The 22,549-nt window shown below is 35.2% G+C and overlaps 1 protein-coding gene and 1 long non-coding RNA gene across 8 annotated transcripts in view; one reads left to right on the top strand and one right to left on the bottom strand.

Annotated features, from left to right (window-relative positions):
• Positions 1–817: 817 nt before the first annotated feature.
• LOC138323842 (uncharacterized) overlaps positions 818–22,549 on the top strand; it is a 72,616-nt gene continuing 50,884 nt past the window's right edge. For 5 of the 7 annotated variants that reach the window (XM_069268722.1, XM_069268725.1, XM_069268723.1 and 2 more), the window contains exons 1-2: positions 818–1,177; positions 3,618–3,722. In XM_069268722.1, coding sequence (XP_069124823.1) covers positions 1,067–1,177; positions 3,618–3,722 — 216 coding nt within the window. In that variant the 5' untranslated portion in view covers positions 818–1,066. Of the gene's footprint in view, positions 1,178–3,617; positions 3,723–19,393; positions 19,465–22,549 lie in introns of those variants that run through there. The other 2 variants (XM_069268724.1, XM_069268726.1) reach the window with 2 other exon arrangements.
• On the bottom strand, positions 12,048–13,623 carry LOC138324569 (uncharacterized). Its single transcript, XR_011208644.1, has 2 exons — positions 13,548–13,623; positions 12,048–13,266 (listed from the first exon to the last, which is right to left on the bottom strand). It is a non-coding gene; the product is annotated as an uncharacterized lncRNA (long non-coding RNA).

The raw sequence follows: 22,549 nt of genomic DNA on the forward strand, positions 1-22,549 counted from the left end.
TACATGTATATCGCGCTGTTTTTCTTGTTTACAAATTAACAGAGGTTTAATTAACAGAGGTTTAATTTGCTTCTTTCGGGAACGGTTTGTAAAAACAGAAACATGTATTCGACTATGACTATGTATAGATATGTTTCGTTTTAAAATAATCATAAAAATCTTTCTATCCCGATCGATATCTTATAAGAGATTTTTCCAAAAAGTTTTCTTAATGGTATTCTTCAAATTATACAGATTACATGAGGGAGTAACGAATGTCACTAACACCGAAAATACATGTATTCAGTATATAAAAAATTAAACTCAAGAACTCCTTATTTAGTCAGTTAATAAGAGATTTATGAAACTAAAAAATTTCAATGGTAGCCCGAAAGAGCTACAGTATAATTCCCATTTAGATTTAATTCTGTGAAAAAGAAGTGTCCAGTATTTCAGCTAAATAATTATTGAGGTTAAGATACGGGAAAAAACAACAGTATGGGATGGGAACTGCACACCTCATCGAGGTTAAAATCTATTTAATAAAGAAAATTTACACTCCTCAGAATGTACATTGTATATACGCCTACCTCTGTTAGAGATTTATTACTATTCAAATCTCTGCCCCTGTATACCCACGTAATCTTACATAAATCTACATAATATATGATAGCATACAGTTTACATTCATTTAATTATTCATTTGAATAGATGCTTTTTCTAAGAAATCGTAATTCAGCTGTAGGTGGCGAACCAACGAAGTGTCCTACTGTCAGCTGGACAGCCTAATTACGTATACATACTTCGTACTGCGCAGACCGTATCACAGAACTACTTATCTTCATATTCATGCGCGCGCACCTATGTGAGGGAATTGGAAACATGAACCGGTTCGTGGACGATCTTCCGATGTAAACTACGAGCTAGTGACAAAATGGACCCTTAGCAGTCATGTTTTTGTGATTTACGAACTGTGATATATCAGATCTATTAGTGTTTTGGATTTATTAGACTATTTTAAGTGTGTCTACCTGTAGAAGCAGGCAGTCCGTCCGTAAGGGACTCGCCGTTGTTTTCGTAAACAAACATGGCTTCGAAGTGTCAGAAATTTCAGCCGAACATTTTTAACAAGCTGAAATGTCAGAGCTGCTTCGGAGCAAAAGATATCCATTCTGCAGAGGCGCTGGAAAACAACAAGGTAAGTAACATGTCGTATGTTTACCTTTTTAACATGGGCGCAAAGGTCAGCCATCGTGACCCGTACCTGTAGGTTTTACCTGTGGGAGTGGTCAGTCTACTAGTTATACTCCTGTAAGTTCAGGTCAAGGTTTTGACCAGCTGGCCGAATTCAGTCCCTAAATATTGACTCCCTGGGGTTTCACCAGTTTGTAGATTTGTGGAATGTTAAGGAATACACTGATTGTAATGATACCGAAAAAGAAAAGTCCCACCTTAATTCATGCCCCTTAATCTACTGTATATTTGTAACATGTGTATTCTCATTTTATAGTATCTGTAGATCTATAGATATATGTTTAGGATTTGTCAGTTATTTTACCAAGTCAACTGAAACAAAATGACAGATTTGCAACAAAGTATAACAAGGTATAACATAGAAACATCTTTGTCAATCGTTGGTAAATATACTATACATTAAAATACAATAAAGGATTTTTTAATTAAAATTTATTAAACAGTGGCAAGTATGGAAATGACTAAGTGTGTGGTTGATAAAATGTACATTACATGAGGTAAGACTTCAACTGATAATACAATAGATGATTTTGTGTATACTATGGTAAGTTATATAAATAATATAAGTCCCTCTTGACATAGTTTTAGGATGACTGTGACACAGTCTTTTGTATATGCACAGTAAATGAATGTGTTCCTATTAATTGTTGTGGAATATACAATGATGGGAGAAATGTCAACATTCCGCGACCACCCCCATATATAGAACACCCACTGATGATTATGTCCCAGGTAAACTTTTGACAGGTAACCTTCACACCTGTCGTTGATCACCTGTAAATATTTGACCATAGGTAGCACATTCCAGGTATGTCTAATTACCAAGTATTTGTGGAAATCGTCAGTGTGCCTAGAAATAACTTTTTACCCTGCCTCGAGCAATATTACAACCGATAGGTGTTTATCTAAGCATCTGTCACCTTCTCGACTCGGTTTCATGCAGTCACCATTCCTGAAAACGATGTTACTTGACAAGACCTGGTAGCACTATAATATACACCTGACTCATACGATATGAAATTTATCATTTACATTTTGCAAACCACATTTTGCGACAATTTCAAGTAAAGAGTTTCATGTTTTAAACTCCCAATGGAAGGTTATCTTACAAGTGCTACTTTTCTTTCGTTCACTTTGCTCATAAGCGTCAATACAATAAATTTAATAATGAAGGTTATTGATACAATGTAAAACAAAAATAAACCCATATTTGTTACCAATATTAACAGAAACATATATATCGGATACATATGATAAAATATATACGGTATGTTTCTGATATTATTGTTAGATAATGCTGTACCTGATCCTGTACTTCATAATCATAGATTGATGTTATCCAGGTTTAGGTATCTCCTAAAGAGGTGTATATATTTTAACAATTACACAAGTTTTACACCCAGATGGTTTTATACCTTTCGAGGAAAGAAAATGAAAGCATATCTTTCTGAAATATATGAAGCAATTTTAGCCTATAATTTCTTTCGGACACAAACACCCTAAATATTGAATTTTAGGATGAATATATAATTGTTGTACATGTGTATAGAAGTTCAGTTTGTTAGATAGATATACAGGTATCCTAATCAGGTAACATATATATGTGTATATGATGGCCTTGTGGCCTACTCCCAGATTATTATGGCTAGAATGGACCCATCAGGATCAGGACACAGCATACCCTACATCATTAGTACCTGGACTGATAGGCCACACAGATTAATCGACATGCGGTGGATTATAATCCCTGTTCCTCATTAGTGCCATGCCTATGGGGAAACCGACATTCCAGCATTGTATAGATATCTATATAGAATAATGTATACAGGGACATCCCAGATAAAGCACATTCTGTAACTGATCGCAAGCTGGTTCTGAGCTTTGTAACAATTTGTATAGATAATAAATTGTACATGTTTTAAACTTTACCTCTATAGACCATATATGTCAGATCTCTTCAAGTTCTTACCACTGTCTGTCAAAAAAAAATAAATATGATAACCCTTTCAAATCGGTTTTGAATGACTGTATTCTGTATTTGCATATTACAGAGTTATTTGCCCTTGCGGGTAGGTATTGATTGTGATGTCATCTGTTTGCGAGCGTAACGTCATAGTTTTTGGAGAAAATGACATAAATTGTGCGCACAAAATAATGACGTAACAATCGATACCTATCCGCAAGGGAGCTAACTCTGTAATATGCAAAGACGGAATAGTGTCTTTTTTATTAAATATAAACAATAGTGACAGATGTGTTTTGCAGATATACTGAAAATGATTTCAATTTTTTTAAAATCCTTGGCATATACAAATATTTAAATGAAATTATAAGATAACTATAAACAGGAATTGTGATTTGTCAGGCTATGGTTTGGTTTTTAGGAAGTCAGTAACATGGAGGAGGGTAGTACAGGCGGCCATGTTGGTTGGGTCGACCAGATCTGCTCCCTAGTTCTGGACCCTTTCAGCAGTACCACTCAGTCGGTGGTAAGTTGGTTGCATCGGAATGAGACATGCAGCCAACACCATATCTATATATCCATCCCCAGCTGGCATTATATAGCACCCCTACCTAGCATTAGGCAGATGTGTTGGACCATATTTATTGCATTCAATGACAGTTTGGTTTATTTCATTGCATCTTTTCAGATCTTAATTGACAACATTATTGAGAATTTTTTGTTTCTTACCTTAGATTAAATCTAGTATTAAATATATATATCTGAGTTTGAATTTTGTTTTGATTTGAATATTTTACATTATACACCCTAATTGGTACTACATGCTTGCAGGTTTTTAATAAATAATAAAGATTTTTTGTATTATCCTTTTAAAAAGAGTTTTATTTACATGCATGTGTTTGAGTGTGATCCTAGAATTTGCACAAAACCAAATTTGAACTAAAGTCGTCCTTAATTTACATTTCAAAATGTTTTCATTTAAGTATATCTTATAATTGTATTGAGACAAAAAACTAATCCCATTTTATTCAACCCATATATCTATTCCCTTAATTACTTCAACACCAATAGAGTGACATACAGACTAATTAATTTTGTTACAATATTGTACGGTATATTTGTACTTGGTTCTCATCAGTTGAGACCATCCAAGGGTTTGAATTTAACATCATTGCGAGATATTTTAAGTACTAGCTGGAAAAAGCTTATTTTTGGTGTCATGATTATTTTACATCTTTTACCCTCGTTATTTGCCATAAAAGATTTTTTCTCAATTGACATTATAATACAGACATAATTGATATTTTTAGAATGCATGTTTCTTATTAGGATTAAAGAAAACAGAATGATTGGTCAGATTAGGGATTTGATGAAATTAGTGTGACATGCATTACAATTTGTGCATTTTACGCATAATAGTTGATAATTAATTTCACAGGTTTTCTCTCTCGTTATGTCGCAGCATTAAACTACAATTAAGATCATAAAGATTTTCATCAGTGTGTGATGATACATTCTAGTGATGATCATATCGTGAAGGAAAAAGAGCACCTTGCAATTGCAAATAAAGCTTAAAGTACACTGAACTTTTATAATTAGTGAATATGTAAATCAGGACCTTAGGCTTGCATGGTTTAATTGGTAGGTCTCTGATCATAGTCTCTTTGTTGATACTTTCAAAATGGCCTTTTGTCTAATTATTATGTACAATTAGTTGTCAAATAACTGTCAATCTACAGTTCACACAAGTCCACAAAGAGAGGTCAAGCGATCGTAAGCTAGTTTTTGTAGGTCATTTCAAACCCGCTTTGTGTCAATAAATGAAAGTACTCTTTGTTCTGAGTGTATATATAGAATTGTAGGAAAACAACTAGAAAGTTAATCCCTTTGCTCTGGCTTTTTACTTGTCGACCAGAACCAGATTGGATTTGTGACTGTGTACAGTTTCCTGATTGGACCATGCATTATGTTATCTGGGTGGATGTCATTACCTGGTATTGGGTATGGCTAGTGTATGTACCCCATCAGGCAGAAACATTAGTTCAATCACCAGATATAACAAAGGCTTTGGTCATACAATATGGCCCGCAGTATACCAGTAAATGGCTACATTGAACATATTACGACCATATATTACCAGTCGAAGATCTTTTTTTAAAAAACCTTCTTTTTTGTTATATTTTGCAAAAATTTCCTGTATTTTGTTATATTTTTGAAAACATATCAACAATGTGCGAAACTTTGACAGTTTCATGAAAGTAATGCATGTACATGGTATAAATACGATTCATACAATATTTACACTGTATAGAGATTTTTAGGAGTACATATTTTTGTTCATTGGTATTGTTATAAAGAAGTTGGTATAATTATTTTCGGGTTGTTTTTACATGATTAATGTAGAAGAAAAGTTTGAGTTCTGGAATGCTTGGGTGGTATTTGTTATTGAACAATTGTTGGGTTAAAATCCTCGGTTTTGTGGTAAGGAAATTTAAATGTTCTGTATAGGTTTTTCTTTTCCTCTGAGAGATCTGGCTATGAACTGAAGAAATACTACTGACACACAGATCACCTTGCAATCAGAAGCATGTTGCGCCCTTCAAAGTGTTTGACTGCGATTTTCACAAATTTTATATTCGTTACGTTTTTTTCCATCTTGTAGAAGTCTCAAGGTTAAAGACTTCAGAGTTTTAGATTTCTGAGATCTGCTTTCTGATGATTCAACCCCAAGAACTTTAGTGGAATGCTCTACAATTAGAATTTCAAATATATACATGAATATGTAGTGTAAATCTGATGCCTGGCGTTTATCTCCAGGTTAATAAGATTTGATGAGTGGATCCCCATTATCTGGTGAGCAATACATGCACATGGAGTTACTCATAACAAATTATACATATTTGTATCTATATTCAGTGAGAACACTCTATCTTTTTAATTACTATCTACCCAAAGGCTAAATAGACATTGGATCTAGGTCGGATAGATTGCATGAGTAAGAGTACAGACAGCCAGAGATATGTATCAGGACCCTGGGGCTTAGCACTTTATGGCGGACATGATGGGCCTGCGACAAGGTGTTAACAATCTAGCTTTGTGGTGCACAAGATGGTACTATCGTTACAAGGACCTGTGACAAGGTATTAACACTCTAGCTCTGGGTGCACAAATAGGTACTATTGTTACAAGGACCTGTGACAAGGTCTTAACACTCTAGCTCTGGGTGCGCAAAGAGGTACTTTTGTTACAAGGACCTGTGACAAGGTATTAACTCTCTAGTTCTGTGGTGCATTTGATGGTACTATCATAACAAGGGCCTGTGACAAGGTATTAGCACTCTAGCTCTGTGGTGTATATGATGGTACGATTGTTACAAGGACCTGTGACAAGGTATTAACACTCTAGCTCTGTGGTGCATTTGATGGTACGATTGTTACAAGGACCTGTGACAAGTTAGGCTATAGCACTTTGTGTTATACATGATGGCATCATTACAAGGGCTTGTGACAAGGTATTAGCACTCTAGCCCTGTGGTGTATATGATGCTACTATCGTTACAAGGACCTGTGACAAGTTATTAGGCTATAGCACTTTGTGTTGCACATGATGGCATCATTACAAGGGCCTGTGACAAGGTCTTAGTACATTGTACTGGTGCAGGATATTATGATGTCTAATAGTAATAAAGGCCAATGTTAGTATACACTGAGGTACAATGGTGTTTGATTTACAAGAGCCTGTGACAAAGTCTTCCAACAGAGATTAAAGTTAATCACTTAGATACATGGTTGCATATTTACAATGAAGACTCGATCTAGAGTAAAAGTTAAATCTAAATTGTTTGATTTGATCCTCAGGATCTATGGATTGTTTGATTCTTTGATTATTTGTTTCTTAAATTTATAATGTCATCTAAACTGTTTTTTGATTGGTCTGGTTTAACAAAGTCAAGACATCTGTTCTTTGATTGGTCAGATTATTCTCACAACATGACATTCTGGTTCTTCACCATCTCTGACCTTCTGGTAAAACTGATTGGATAGAAAAAGATGTTAACCTAATTCAATACAGAAATGAGATCTGATCTATAGAGCAAATTTATGTCAAGGGTAATTGGGACAGATGTCAGAAGTCTGGTGATCATGATCCCAGCTCTCAGCTTCTGTAACGCCATTTTGGTATGGAACCATGCACTATCACTGGGCACATGGAGATCAAGAGGTTTTAAAGTGCACAGAGAATTTGTGATGATTGATATATGTGTCAAATCCTTTTAAGTAAGCTTTAACTCTTAGTTTTTAGCTGTATTCTGTTCAAAACATTTTTAAATAAAGAAAATACTTTATTTAAGTTACATATGTACTGTGTACAAACTAAGATAGAGATAACATTGGAAAAAAAAACATGGTTTTAATTAATTGTTCGTCAAGTCATGAACAGTGATTTATGGGACTCACCTAGACGAGTCCTGGACTCCCGATTTTCCTGTGGGACTCACCAAAATTTTGAGAACCCTCTATATTTCTTTGTACTGGGACTCATCAAAATGTGAAAATTAGTCTTATGGACTCGCCTTAAAAAATCCTACATAAATTGCTGCATAAATTTGTCAAACTAAAATCATATAAATTTAGGTAAAAATATGAAGTGATATATGAATCAATTATTGGGTAAAAACGTATAGCGCAAATAAGAAATTCCCCAGAATAGAATCACGGGTTGGGTATGTTAATTTGAATTTCCTGACCACCGAGTGGCTGGTCATGATCAGAGTACTGGGTGTACTCGCTGATACAATATACAGTAATCAACTCGATAGATTACTACCGGCTCTATGGTACAAGTGAGTACTGTACATAATGTAAACATTCATCGATATTCGATAAAGACTTTATGGATGTTAATATCTGAGAATTTGATAGCTAAGCTGAATTTGCGCAATAAAGCAAAATTATTAAAAATAAAAAAAATAAAAATGCTACAAACTTATCTTGCACATCTTTAATATGATAAACAGATGAAACATATTTCTTAATATTTTACTTATTTGCTTGAACTTTCAAAAATGTTCAACTAAAAATGCTTTGATTTTATTTTTGATCAAAGTAAGGAAGGAAGCACATCCTCTTAAAAATCTTTTATTGAGGAAAAATGACACAATTTATGCAAAAGAACAATACAATGTCTGTTCATTACACTTCATTTCAATACGTTTTTGCCACGGTACTCGAAAATGAAAATCCGTACATGGAAGCTGAATTGTGCTACATCATGATAAGGATGTACTATTTTTATGACACACGTGAGGTAGGTGTAATATCATACCGAGGAAATGGACATGCATCATGAACTGCTGACACAAGGATAATTACAAAAACACTTGAGGTAGTTCGTAGTCATCACTGTGATGTCATTATAACGATGAATACTTGTGGTATTGGTCCAGGATGCTGGACGCTTATTAATATATCACAATTTCCCCATTTATCACCTATGTGTCACGGATTGGTATGCTTGTGATATTTACATCACCCTATTGTTTCATTTATATAATTGCCAATAGACTGTCTAAGTTTTTGAGGATTTTCTCTAAAGGGGAGTTAACCCATACATTTGGAAGATAACTCCCACTTATGACCGGATTGAAGGTTAATACAATATGATACCTGCTTTGAAAAAACACACAAATGTATACATGTTACAAATTTATAACAAGAATTGGCTATGACAAGTTTATTATATGTGTGGAATTCATAGTAAATTATATCATGAATAAGCAACTATGTTTTTGACCCCTTTCCTTATATAGTGTGCATGCTGTCATGATTGTACTTAACCTATAAAGGTATACTCTTTAAAAGTTCTAGATCTGAACATCACATTGGAATTGATTCATAATGAGTTTTCAGAATATCTTGTTGACTTTTTAATGAAATTGGCATCTGTTTTATTTGAGTCATGATTATTGTGATCATGAGATGCCTTTAATTTGAGAAGAAGCTTCCATATCAAGTGACTATTTCACCTGTATATGTGTAATTTAGATAGTACTTGATGTAGATTGTATCGAATCGTGTCTGAAGCCATAACAGCTGTGACCTGCTGTATATAGATTGACAATATTATACATTATGTACAGGTATATTCTGGACAGGTATAGAATGTTATTGTAATTAAACAAAAAAGATTTTATTGAGTAAGGCCATTAATTTCTTAGTTTGATGATTATTTTTAGCTCGCCTATTTGAAGAATAGGGGGAGCTAATGTTGTCACCCCGGCGTCGGCGTCAGCGTTGGCGTCCCATTTCACGTTAAAGTTTTTGAGCAAGTTTCTGTTTCGTCAATTGTTTAAGCTTAAGTCATCATAAATGTTTATGATTTTATTTTCCTAATGTGTATGGATGCTGAACGTGATAATACAACCAATTTGGGGCCCTTTAGGGTGTTTTTGAGTCTGTTAATTTGTCATATTTCCATGTTCAAATAGTAAATACTTGAATTCGAACATCAACTTCTTCTGAATAGGAGAGCTTTGCTGTTCTCCAACAGCTCTTGTTTGTTTTAGAGTAACACTTGCCTATCTTCGAATCTACTTAATTGATCTTGTGTAAGTGTATGAACTAACTAAGTTTGTCTAAGTTTGCCAGCTGTTACATATAGATTTAGAATTGAAGATATATAACATGACTACATCAAATCACGTTATGTCTAAGTAAATCAATAAGTTTTTCAAGCTTATGTGAGTCACATTTGATCCCATCTGACTCCCAGATGTCTGAGCTTAGGGGCAGAGACAAAGGGGTCAAAATGACTAAAATGGAGTAAATTACCAAGGTTCAAATATTCATAATTTCAGATTTTATAGTTAGATATTTCACTGAGCAGAAGTTTATATAAAATTTTAAACATGTCATAATATTCTCATTGTCAGAACCTCTTAGCTTGGATCTTGCTTTAGAAATGACCAGTTGTCAGTACAGTATGCTAGCACTTTAAAAATTTGAAATGGTTTTAAAATGGTTTGAGTAGGGTTGCTGGACAATTATCATGTCAGAGTGTTTATTATATTATTATTTTGCTAATTATTTCATTTTTTCTTTAGTGTAATTATATATTTTTTAGTCTATTATGAGATTGCCGAACCTGTAGATTGTCTCAGGTTGTTGACCTGAAATCAAGAGGTATCTTGTGTAGTACCATAAACATGTCTTGATTTACTAATTTAATTCATGCAGCATCCAATATTTGTGCCGGAGGTTTATGACAGGTGATGTGTACAGGTATGACACTCACAGTCGTACAGGTAGTCCTTTAGGGACCTATATAAGTGAAGTATCATGTCTCCTATCTAGCGCTGTTGACTGTCAGATAACCTCGAGACCTCCAAATATTGTTCTTCCTCTCATGTAGCTATTATCTTTGAATCCTGTCCAACTGTCCAAAGTCAATATCATGTAGCAATGTGAAAAACTAATTTTTAAAGCAAAATTAATTCTTATTGACTGAATTTAATAAACTCGTACAGACTCTGATGAAATGATTTTTAAGCAGATGGTTTTGTGTTAAGGAGAAAAAAAACCCAGTATTTATGCAGGTTTTGAAATATGCCTTATGAAAATATTCATTTGAAAAGCAGAGATTTGAATGGACATTTGAACGAGAGGTTCCAGGTGTAAAGGGTTCCAAATACCCATTATCTATAAAAGTGGGCCAAAATAGGGTGTCACTTACATGGTACAGAATACACTACAAAGAGATTATGTCAGCTTTTATCTCTCAGGAATATTCATTTCTCCAGGCCAGGATATTGTAAATTCAACAAGTACATGATATGTATAGTGTATCTGTGTACCATTTCAAAAAAAGAAAAGATATTTGAAATTAAGTTGTTTTGTCTGAAAATTATGAATAGTCTCATTCAATGTTTATCATTTTAAAATATGATGTAAACATGATTTTCTTAGACACTTTGGAGGAGGAAGTTCGATTATAATGGTCTTAAAAGATTTCAAGCTGATTTCAGTCGCAAATATGGGCAAATAAGAGTGCAGGTGTTTATAGGCTGGGTAAAGTCACCTTGAATATTATATAATGTTAACATAAGGACAATGTTTTGTTAAATTTTATTATTCAGAGTTGAGTTTTAGATAGGTGTTGATTTTAGATTTGGTCACCAGATATTGTATATGTTGGTCGTTAACAACATCATGCATTTCTATCAATTATGGTCTAAAAGAAATGCATTTGCTCTTCAAAACACAACCATTTCAACCTTGAAATATATAAATGCTTATATATACTAATGATGGGTTATGATGTATTCAATGCAGATAATCATCTTGAACTATATGCTACTGGGTACTTCATTTCACCAAAAAAATAACAAGTTATCTCCCTTTATCAAATAATAATTTTATAAGCTGTAGAATTTTTAGCGTGGAACTTTTAGAAAGATTTCATCATAATTTTAGATTGATGATCTATGCTTACTGTCAATATTTGTAGGCCCACATAAAAATATAAAGACACTAAATGAACGTACCAGCAGCAAACATAAATAGCAAAGGGAAGTAATCCATTATGAAAGTTTTCATTTGAAAAAGTATATTTGATTTATTTTGAAAACTGCATACAAGGGATAGGTTCATCATCCTTTTAAATTGTATCATTTTTAACATGAACTCTGCGAACTTTTATTTTATTGATGTTGAAATGCTCAAAGAATTGGAGTTCTTTAATGGCATAATCTGTCATCATAGCACCCCGGATATTAATGTCCAATTTTGCTTGACAGATGATTATAGAAAACGACTTAAACGATGTAAAAATAAAAATAAAACGTACCAATGGCCATGGTCCTACAATACAACTATTTATGATTTATTGTCGCGAGGTTTAAAAGCTCAACATGATGAGAAAATTGGGATAGAAGAACTTCCTCACCTCCTGTAAAATCCAATTTTGGCAGCCGCCATACCAAACATTATCCTGACCAAGATGCATGACAAGGACATTGTCACTAGATTTCAAGTTTATGACGAGTCATAAAAACATTGATGTGAACTGCCTCTGTGTGTCAGTCTGGTTAGCTTCCGACTTCACCTGTATGCTTGGTAATTCTTATGAGCAGGTACTCTGGGAGAAACAAAATAACTGATATATCTAAATACCTAAAAATTTAGAGGTAATAAAGTAAACAGGACTACTTATTCCAGTCGAAATTAAATTTGATGATATAAAATATTCAGATAAAATAAATTACGATTTACGAAGATTTCTGAACAAGGACAAAGAATGTTGATTTTATATAGATCACTTCAGAATTGTTACTTTTTTCATCTGTCTTTCTGTTAGCTTTGCTATTTTGATAAAACATTACTCATACATCCAAAATGTAAACTAATGCCCTTCATTGGGCCTTGAATCTAATAAATAAAGATTTGAATCATGAATAGCACTTACAAGTGGATGGGTAATGACTTTATATCATGCATGCTTTTGTTAAGTGCGTCTTTTTTACCCTATCCTATTTTCTGTTGTACAGTATCTGATCCTTTAATAGTTATGATATAATTAAGGTTACTGGTGTGTGTGAAATGTCACCTCTCTCAATTTCAACGTTTTAAATTTTTGAATGATTCTAATCAAACATTTGCAGTAAAATTGTTCAGTGTTCTATAAATATTGAATACTATTCCCCCCCATATCCCGTCAGGTTTTATAGCCTAGAAAACTTCAATATAATAGAATCCAAAAAGACTGGTTTGGCTAGTGTTGTATTGTAAGACTGCAATTAGTTTTACAATAGGAATGTTGCAGTATACAAAAAGTAGACAGACATATCACTGATTAAAATGCATGCATTCCAGGTATGGCTTAGAGTCTACCGTTTAAGATTTACATATCAGGGACATTATTGTTGAGGCCGTCCTCCACAGTGAGCCATGGGTTAGTCTCCGGGGTCCCATCTATCTTGTAGGACGAGGATGTATGCAGTGTCGCCCTAATAAGGTTTTACAGATTTGTCCTCTAGATAAATCCTATACAAACGAGAATGCACCGGAGATCCCCTGTTCACGGAGATAGGAAATGCTTATACAATATTAGCCAGTATCAAAAGGAGGTCAAATGTCTTGTCAATTTGTAAAGTTAAAATCCAAAGTTGTCCTTTTCATAGTTTTGTTGTAATTTACATTGACGTTTTGTAGTAAAATAAGATAATTTGACTTTCACATGATTGATATACCTGTAATTATCATATAATTGCTTCAGGTGTAACTAACGACTGCAGATTATAATTAAAATTTATAATACGCTGTTTTTCCCCTTATTATATGGTATATATACCTACCGCCAACCTGTTTGGAACGAGCTACCTGGGGAAGTAATAACTAGAATGTCTATAGGCCTATAACTATCAGTGGTGGAGAGCTAGGACCCCTCACACTAATTGGTAGGCTGTTTACAATCAGTACATAGCTGGCTAATAGGTACCACATGTTTCTGTGGAGTACCTAGGAGCCGTTAGTGGGGACTTGAAGTCAAAGCTCTAGATGTGCATTTCTGTCGTGTAAGAGCGATGCACTCTCCTAAGTACATTTAACAAATGGACGACACCAATATTTATATGTGTATATAAGTTCCATGAGGCTTGATTTCCAAAGACAGCTTTTGCAGTATAGTAAATAGCGATGGACAGTCACCAATTTTATATAACTCATAGGACATATCTATATGAAGGCTGAAGGGAACAGATTTGACACTGAAAAGCACCATTTCTATATAGAAATAATAATAATAAGCGTGAATAATGAGAATATCATTACATAAAAGTCAACAACATACTTGGTATTCTTGCAAAGAAGTTATCGTTACTTTGACTTAATCCATTTCAAACAACAATTACAAAGAAAGAGCCCTGTTAGGAACAAAGAGTACAATCATAATGTAAAAGATGCCTGTTTCTTTGGCCATTGACAAAACACTTTTGTGTGTTTCAATTGATGTTAAGAGATGTTCATTCAATTGAAGAGAGATGTTCTTGTTATTAAACAATGTTAATTCTGAAGTTAGGATGTTTTTCTAGTGCAACCCTGTTGAAACTATTTTTATTCTCACCCATGCATGCTGTCAATAATTCAAAATACAAAATGTATCAGATTATGCCATAAAATTATAATTTTATGGTAGTATATATATAATTTGAATGTATCAATATACATATGTACTTGGTATAGATGTAGGTTATCTGAAAACAGATGGACTTTTATAGAGAGATCTATCTTTATTACCAGGCCCAGTATATATAACTCTGTCATTCACTAAAGTACTGGAGTACAGTATTATAAATCATACCTCACCTTACTGATAATGTTATGTACATTTCAGTTTTATTGTAAGTCATCAGATTTGAACTTTTAGTTCGGGGCCTCAGGCCAATGATGACATGTGGTTACTTATCTGTGGTTTTAACACCAACCAAACTCCCGGTGTTGACAACCAAATACCGATCAACCAACCATACGAAAATGGAAATTGAAAACGGGCAGTTCTCTTTTCTCTATAAAACATTGACCTTATTTGACCTCTATGACTGTCAGGGTTTATGGATCCAGAGAGATGCTTATCTTTTGAAGATATTACTGACCCCAGGGATCCGGGCTATAGGGTCTACTTGTCTGTGTAGAGTAAATGACCCCAGTATAAGTACAGGGGATCTGACCACAGGGGCCTAATACACTATAGCTATAGTCTGTCAACAGCCATGGTCCGAGTGTTGTACTTAGTGACCTTTAGCTCCTAGTGCCACTGTTGCCCATGGGCCAGTCCATCAGCTGAGTTAATGTAGAGGTTCATCAGTACACGCACAACGGGATATAGCCAATACATTTTGTTTTAAAGTGTTTTACAATAACACTATTTAAGAAATAAGACCACATTTTGTGAGTGGAAGTTCTTGCAAAGCTATAGCTATCAAGACAGTTGAGTATGTATATATACGTATGTAACTGTAAAAACTTCAAGGGCGAAACTTCAAGGACAAGTTGAAGGCTAATATAAGTTTTAGTTTTGACATCAGTCAATGTATGTTTTCTTTATCTTGTGTAATGTTGTTATCTATGACATCTGTACCATTTCTGGTACTACCGGTGCCCTGGTATCAGAACAAGCCCCTCCCTTCTTATCTCACTCAGCCAAAACTCAGGACAGAGTCTAAACATTTCGCCAGACCTGGCTAGTCCAGCTGCTGTTGCTGATGATGACAAAACCATCTGGTCCAGGCTGCCATAGACTTTCCACTACCAGTGTCCTGATCTTTTAAGCTCTTATTCAGATGTGTTTTCTCATATATCATTGCTGTGTTCAGACACACAGACTGGCATGTAACTAGGGGGCTACGACTAAGAAGATCCATTTTGATTAATCTTGGTTTTTCATCTTCTCAAGGCAGAAATGTTCAAGTGAATTATACATACCAGTGTTTGAAATGTAAAGATAAAAACGTAGTGCTGTCTTTAATGGAATTTTGTGTGAGATTTGATGTTGATGCTTTGGTTCCTGTTGTAAATGGTTGCTACAGGATTCTGAACGTTTTTGAAGTTTATGTATGTAGAGAGTTGTTAAAACATACTGAATACTGTTTCCTGAAATCTGTTGTTCATTTAAGGCGAAATACAAGACATTGTTATGGTGGAATGGCTAAGATAAAGTTGCAAAGCAGCACTTTCTTTTGACTGGAGGAAAACAAACATGTCAAAGTTCTCCATTGTTCTTGAGAAGTTCCCCCAATGTTTATAGTAAGTGTGTGGTGTAGTACATGGGGTGTTGACATGTAACATCCCACACCCTGTCTGAGGTAGCTAGTAAGGCTTGACCTCCTCTCAACATCTGGACCATCTCAGCTCCCCCTCACTCCCTCCCTGGTGTAATGTGGGGAGGGGGTTCTCTATTTCCTGGTCCTACAGCACTCTATAAACCCAGGGCCACACATTATCAGCTATCATAACACATCATGTACCATCATGTAAGGTTACTTTCATAAACATAGCACTGCTTGGTTTTCAAAATTGTGGATTTGCCTAAATAATACATGTTTATAACACACAGTATATGTTATTAGTTACCGTAGATCCATTCTTGAGAAATTTTAGTTTTCAGTTTGAATTAAAAAAATTTCTTTCTGAAAGGTGACTTTGATCTTATAATACTGCTTTATTCACTCAGGAATTGTTTTTTAGGGTAAGAGTTTTTTGAAATTCTTAAAATTGAAATTTTCACAGTATTGAGAATATTTGAACTGTTGAAATGACAAGATAAGGAATTCTGAGGTAGATCATTCAGGTGAGTCGAGCTGTCACACCTGATTTATCCCGAGGTGTCCATCATGCTTCACTGATAATGACATAATTAGGACACGATTTGGATAACTGGGCAATGAGACTGTGAACCGAAACCTATGTGAATTGAAGTTTTACTGTTCACTTAGGACTTGCGGAGGTGAGAGGCCGTGACCCAGAGAAATCTGTGTGAGATATATGACTTGGGAGCTCTCTTTGCATACCAAGTATCTTACACATGTTTGAATTGTGGCAGATAAAGAAACAGGTGGACTTAATCTAACGGTTTTGTGTTTGTTTAACCTCGAATGTTAAGCATAGTTATCAATGGAGGCAAGTTCACATTTCTAGAGCGGTGGAAATTCTTCTGTAGATGTTGATCAACACGGTGGGGTGTTCTGCACTCTGTGTGATCAGTAAGGGTGGTCTGATTGTAGTAGCTGGTGGCTAAGTCAATTAATATAATAATGTGTTGACCAGGTTCCGTGTAATACTATATCATAAATCAGCAAAATTTATGTAGGATTTTTTAAGACAAGTCCATAATGAGTCCCATATACAAGAAATATAGAGGTTGTCAAAAGTTTGGTGAGTCTCACAAGAATATCATGAGTCCATGACTCGTCTAGGCTAGTCCTGTAAATCACTGTTACTCAATTTGTAACTGCTGGAGAGCAGTAGTATGAAACCCAACCCCAGGGAACTTGGAAGTCCAAGATACTCTAATGGTCATGGATGATAAGTCCAATCCTGATACACTCTTCCATCATTTAATCTCTCCAAGTCTATGTCTATACCACAGTGTTTGCCCTCAAAGAAACACAAGACTCTTTAGCTATACCACCACTGTGGATATTTAGTTGAGTGTTGATAATCTGTATTGGAAGAGAAAATGTAGTGGCCAAACAGGACTTGAACCTAGGACCTTCAAACACTAGCCAGATTGGTATATCCTTTACTGAATGAGCTATACGTATACCTTCTGGTCAACGTTAGTAGACCCAGTCTAATTCTGTCACAATGTCATCCTTCAACTCTTCTTATTCTAAAACTTGAGTGGAAGAGTTGTCTAGTCTGTTGAAATAATTTTGACCTCTCTAGTACTATTAGGTCTGGGATGATGTAAAAACCTTCTATGTTATGTAGCCTAGGTACGACACACAGGGGGTAGGAATATTAAAGTTGTCATTATATTATGATTACAATATTGCCAATATTACGCATATGTTAGATTCATGTAACATACAAATAAAGCTGTTTTCTCAACGGGTGGTGCTAAATGATGAAAAAGGCAAATATGTACCATCATTTATTATATTGTACTCTAGCATTTTCACCATCTGGTCAGGTCCTTCCGTGATAGTAAAACTAAATGAATTCATTTCCCTGTTCTACCAATATGATGCTCATGCCCTTCATATATCCTTTGAACTATATAATATTATTTTTTGTATTTTCATATGTTTGGCTATCAACATTCATTATACGTTAGTCACCAGGACCAGTGTGAATGTATTATAAAAATAGTAATAAAATGTTAGCCATTCTTATATCCGTATATTATTTCCAAGTTCCACTCTAGACTGGTGCTAATAGACAGATATCTTGTTCAATTAGCTGTCATACAGCAAATGATTCTGTTAACGTTTCTGACAGGGGAATGTTCTCATTAATTTTGTGAGGTATTCCTTTATGAAAGGGACGTTCAAAGACACACTGAACTGAGATTTTTGGGTTTCCTGTCCATGATGAAAATCTTAGACATTGAGCCATATTATTGATACTGTGTATGGATTCCTGTGTTGTTATGTCTCCCCCAGGGAATTGGGGGGGGGGGGAAAGGGGGGGGGGCCGGGGGGCATGTAGAGTATATATACTGTACATGTACTTCAAGTCTGTCCTGTCTTGCCTGGTATTGTCCTATATCCATCCTGTCATGTCCTGTCGGAGTTGGGGGTGGGGGGTGGGGGGTGGGGGGGGGGACATTTATGTATTAAGATCATTTCTAGTTATATTATATCAGTTTATGAAAACATAAGTCACCACACTGAAGTACCTATTCATCCAAGACAAATTTTGGCATATAAATATGGCGGAATGTCACCAATGTGTATGTCAGCCTGGGTAGATATGATCATTGGGTTCCTGCTAAGTTGTATTGATACAGTGTCTGTCATCACCTACAAAAACACCATCAACGTATGATTGTTGATATAAACAATACAAATTCCCCACACAAACATTTGGCAGGCCTATTGTTTATCTGGGTACAATGACATACAGATGCACGTTTGTTTATGTTCTTCACAGCAGTATCCACAGTCTGACATGTCATACACCTCATGATATTGAATATTTTTTATTAAAAAAACAGTGGTTTTTGAGGTTAACATGAAACCACAAAAGGGATCTTTAAGTTGAAGCATGGCTGTTTATAGCTAAGTTGCGGTTAGAGTTGGGTGCACCTATTAAGTATGTCTCCATGCAAGTGGTTACATAATATTGGATTCTGAGAAAAGGGCTGGTCTTTGTTGTTGTTGTGATTTCCTTGAGGACAATAAACAGTTAACTTTTGTTACTGTTAGGACATGAGATCTGCTCCTAACTTGATCTTGTTTGATATTCAGTGAGGCATTCATCAGAAACTATGAGAAGTAAATATGTAACATTTTAATTATAACTGGAGTATATATATATATACCAAATAACCACTTTATATATAGGCTATAGTTTAGATTCTGTTAACACTTAGGCAAAGTGTGATAAAATGTCTTTCTCCTTGATTGTGTGTGTATACCATGGGGACATGTGGTAACACTCTGGTGCTATGCACTATGTACAACTTAAATCTGCTACAGTGGCAGCAGTTGTGGTGCGGGTCCATCCATTGACAGTGGCAGGTTTGGGGTTATCATGGAGTCTTCTACGCAGGTATTGTGATCAGTAGGTCCAGACCCTGATTATCCCCCTTCCATGTTGTATGAGACCCCTTACAGTGGATAATAATTACCATGTCTGAGACCCCTGCAAGTCCCCCCCCTCCCCCAACCAAAATAGATACTGATCGTCTGAAACCCCTGCAGTGCATATGATAACCCCATTTGTCTGATCAGACCCCTGCAGACTATACCCCCTAGGCCTTTCACAACATAATGTCTGTCTGAAGCCCCTACAGTGTAATGATAACATACGACTGCCCCTATTTTCCCTTTTGACCCCCACCCTTTCTGCATGCCTTACAGAGGGATAACTCACTAGAAAGACAGTATACCTGTTAGCTGTGTTATACCTCTCTCCATCCATCCTGTACCCTGGAAATGTCCCTGACCTAAAACATTGTACCTGTCTGTTACATAACCTAACATATGTATCTGGCCTAACACTAGATCTAAAATTCACACTTGTAAAATATTGGCTCCAAGGACATTTGTCAGACTGACTGTAGGAAAAAACACCAACATCCAAACACTTGACATGTATATCTGTGCAGTGATTGCTAAAGCTGAAAAAGTTTAAATGGTGTGTGAGAAAGTTAAGTGTCCTGAAAGCCACATGTCGTAATTAAATGTTTCATTTAGGCCGTTGCTCTCCTTTTTCAGTAAAATTTCTTCTGTTTTGTACAGATCACTGTCACTTATATAAATATAAGTGCAAGATGATCTTAGTTTGTATACATTAATCAAACCATGCTGTAAGAGGATGAACCAGGCAGTTCCAAGATAATTAAAATATGTTTTCTCTCTCTTATCCTACATTATGAGTATGAAATTTGCAGTTTAAAAAAAGAAACATTCAGATGCATTACTATAGCTTTCTTTCGTGTGCAATTTATTTTTCGCAAATTTCAAGTTAAACTCACAAAAGTTTTTCTGCACATATAAATACCTCTAAAATTATGTTGAAAGGGGATTCTTTTAGATTTAATATCCGCAAAATTTACAAAACTTAGTCTACATGAATATGCTTTGAAATGGAAATCATGAAATTTAAGTAGCTGTGACAGAAATTTGGTTTATAGTGCATGCAGATATGCTTGATTTTTTTTCCATAGGATCTACATGTTACCTTGAATCTTATACATCATTTATGACAACAAATATACCTTAGAGTTGTGGAGTATATATATAAGATAAGTAAATTATATGTACCAGAATGTACACACTATTACAGTGGTCCTATAGGCTTTTATATAGTATTACCACCATTACAGTGGTCCTGTATCTAGGGTTTTATACCATAGTATTACCACCATTTCAGTGTTCCTATAGGCTTATATACCATGGTATTACCACACTTCAGATGCTTTTGATCAGGGGCATCCCGCCAGATATTTGTTAATGGTTATTGGGAGTCGGGCTTACTGCTTAATTACAGAACAACAGAGCCTCATGATCAATCTCGCACATTTTGACATGCAGAGGAGATTAAACTGACAAGTCCATAATCTGGAGATTCTTGTCCTGTGTGTGATGGATATACTGCTAACAGGTGCTCCTTATGTTATAGGATAATGTTCGCATTAACGAGTTGGCAGAATTTACATGTTACATCCTGTAGAATAAAGCAGAAAACACCAGGTTATGTTGTACAAGAGATTAACTATATCGCAGGTAAAACATTTATGAAGGCTGAAACACAGAGGATGATACAGAAGATAACAGATGGTATATGCTGATGTAATTGGTATATTACACACAGTTAGTGTTTACTCATGACCTAACACAATCTTATGTCAAACAAATATAATTCTCCCATCGGGCCTTATTGAAGTATCCTTCCTGATATTTGTCAGTTACTGCAATAACACGTCTGATTTGCCCTGTTGTTAGTATAATGTGACTTCTGCAGCATGTTTCAGTAATGTAGCACTATAAAAAAGGGCTACAGTTCCAATGTACAAGAAGACACAAAACAAATACTGTTGTATACCAATATACCATAGTCTCCCAGAACACGAACCTCGCACTTCATACATTTGTCACTACACACCACACACATGTTAGGCTGTCCTTAGATGACCCTGGCTGTTAATTAAAATAGGACTTTAGTTAATCAAACAAACTTTTAGGGGAACAATATTCACAAAAGACAATTGTAAATTTTCATAATTTGTATTGGACATACTTAGTGATTTGTTGATGAATGCATATAGATTTGGATTAAGAAAGAGTCTTTTTGAAGCTCTGCTACTATTGTCTTAGACATGTTGAAGTTTGAGTTGGGATAATTGTCATGCATGTCCATATTGCCTAAAGCTGGCCATGATCAGCTGGGCATTGGTCAGTGTAGATCTTAGAGAATTTGTTCTGTCCATATTGCCTAAAGCTGGCCATGATCAGCTGTTGGTCAGTGTGTATCTGGTTAGTGTGACATTTGATCCTGACAGCTAGCCTCTGATAGGTTTGACCAGTGTAGTAAAGTTAGAGGCTCCAGGCCATCCTACAGTAATATCTGTACTCTATAGGATAATGACCAGAATCTGCTGTCTGTCCTGTGTTATTATCTGTAATTATGATGACATAAGCAAGACTACCTGTACTGTCTATTGTACTGTTATAAACTCAGAGTACATCGTCTCCTGAGCTTAGCCCGGCCAATAGATAGGGTCTTTTTGTACAGAGTTACTCCCCTTTGTTTTCCTCCTTTAGCAATAAACTCTAGCTTTCCAGACAATAGGGCAGAAAAAACGACTTGAAAAACAATCACTTACAACATTAATTTTGACATTTGAACTATAATGAAAATCCTAACATTACATTTTCGTTTAGTTGGCTTGATCATTATGATCACTTTTGTCCATGAGGTTGACAATCGGTACAGGATTGCTTCAGATTCTATGGAATGGTTAGGCAGATGTACTTCTGAAGAGAATTGAAATATTATTGAATGCAGGGTAGTTATAGGAATTATTTCGATACTAAAATTGCTTTACTGGATTTCTTTTACCACAAATAGTAGTGGGGAAATACATGTAGATATATAGTAAAGTACAAGACACAAGACATCTGCGTGTCCT

This window comes from Argopecten irradians, chromosome 5 (assembly GCF_041381155.1).
Source record: "Argopecten irradians isolate NY chromosome 5, Ai_NY, whole genome shotgun sequence".
Classification (NCBI taxonomy): Eukaryota; Metazoa; Mollusca; class Bivalvia; order Pectinida; family Pectinidae; genus Argopecten; species Argopecten irradians.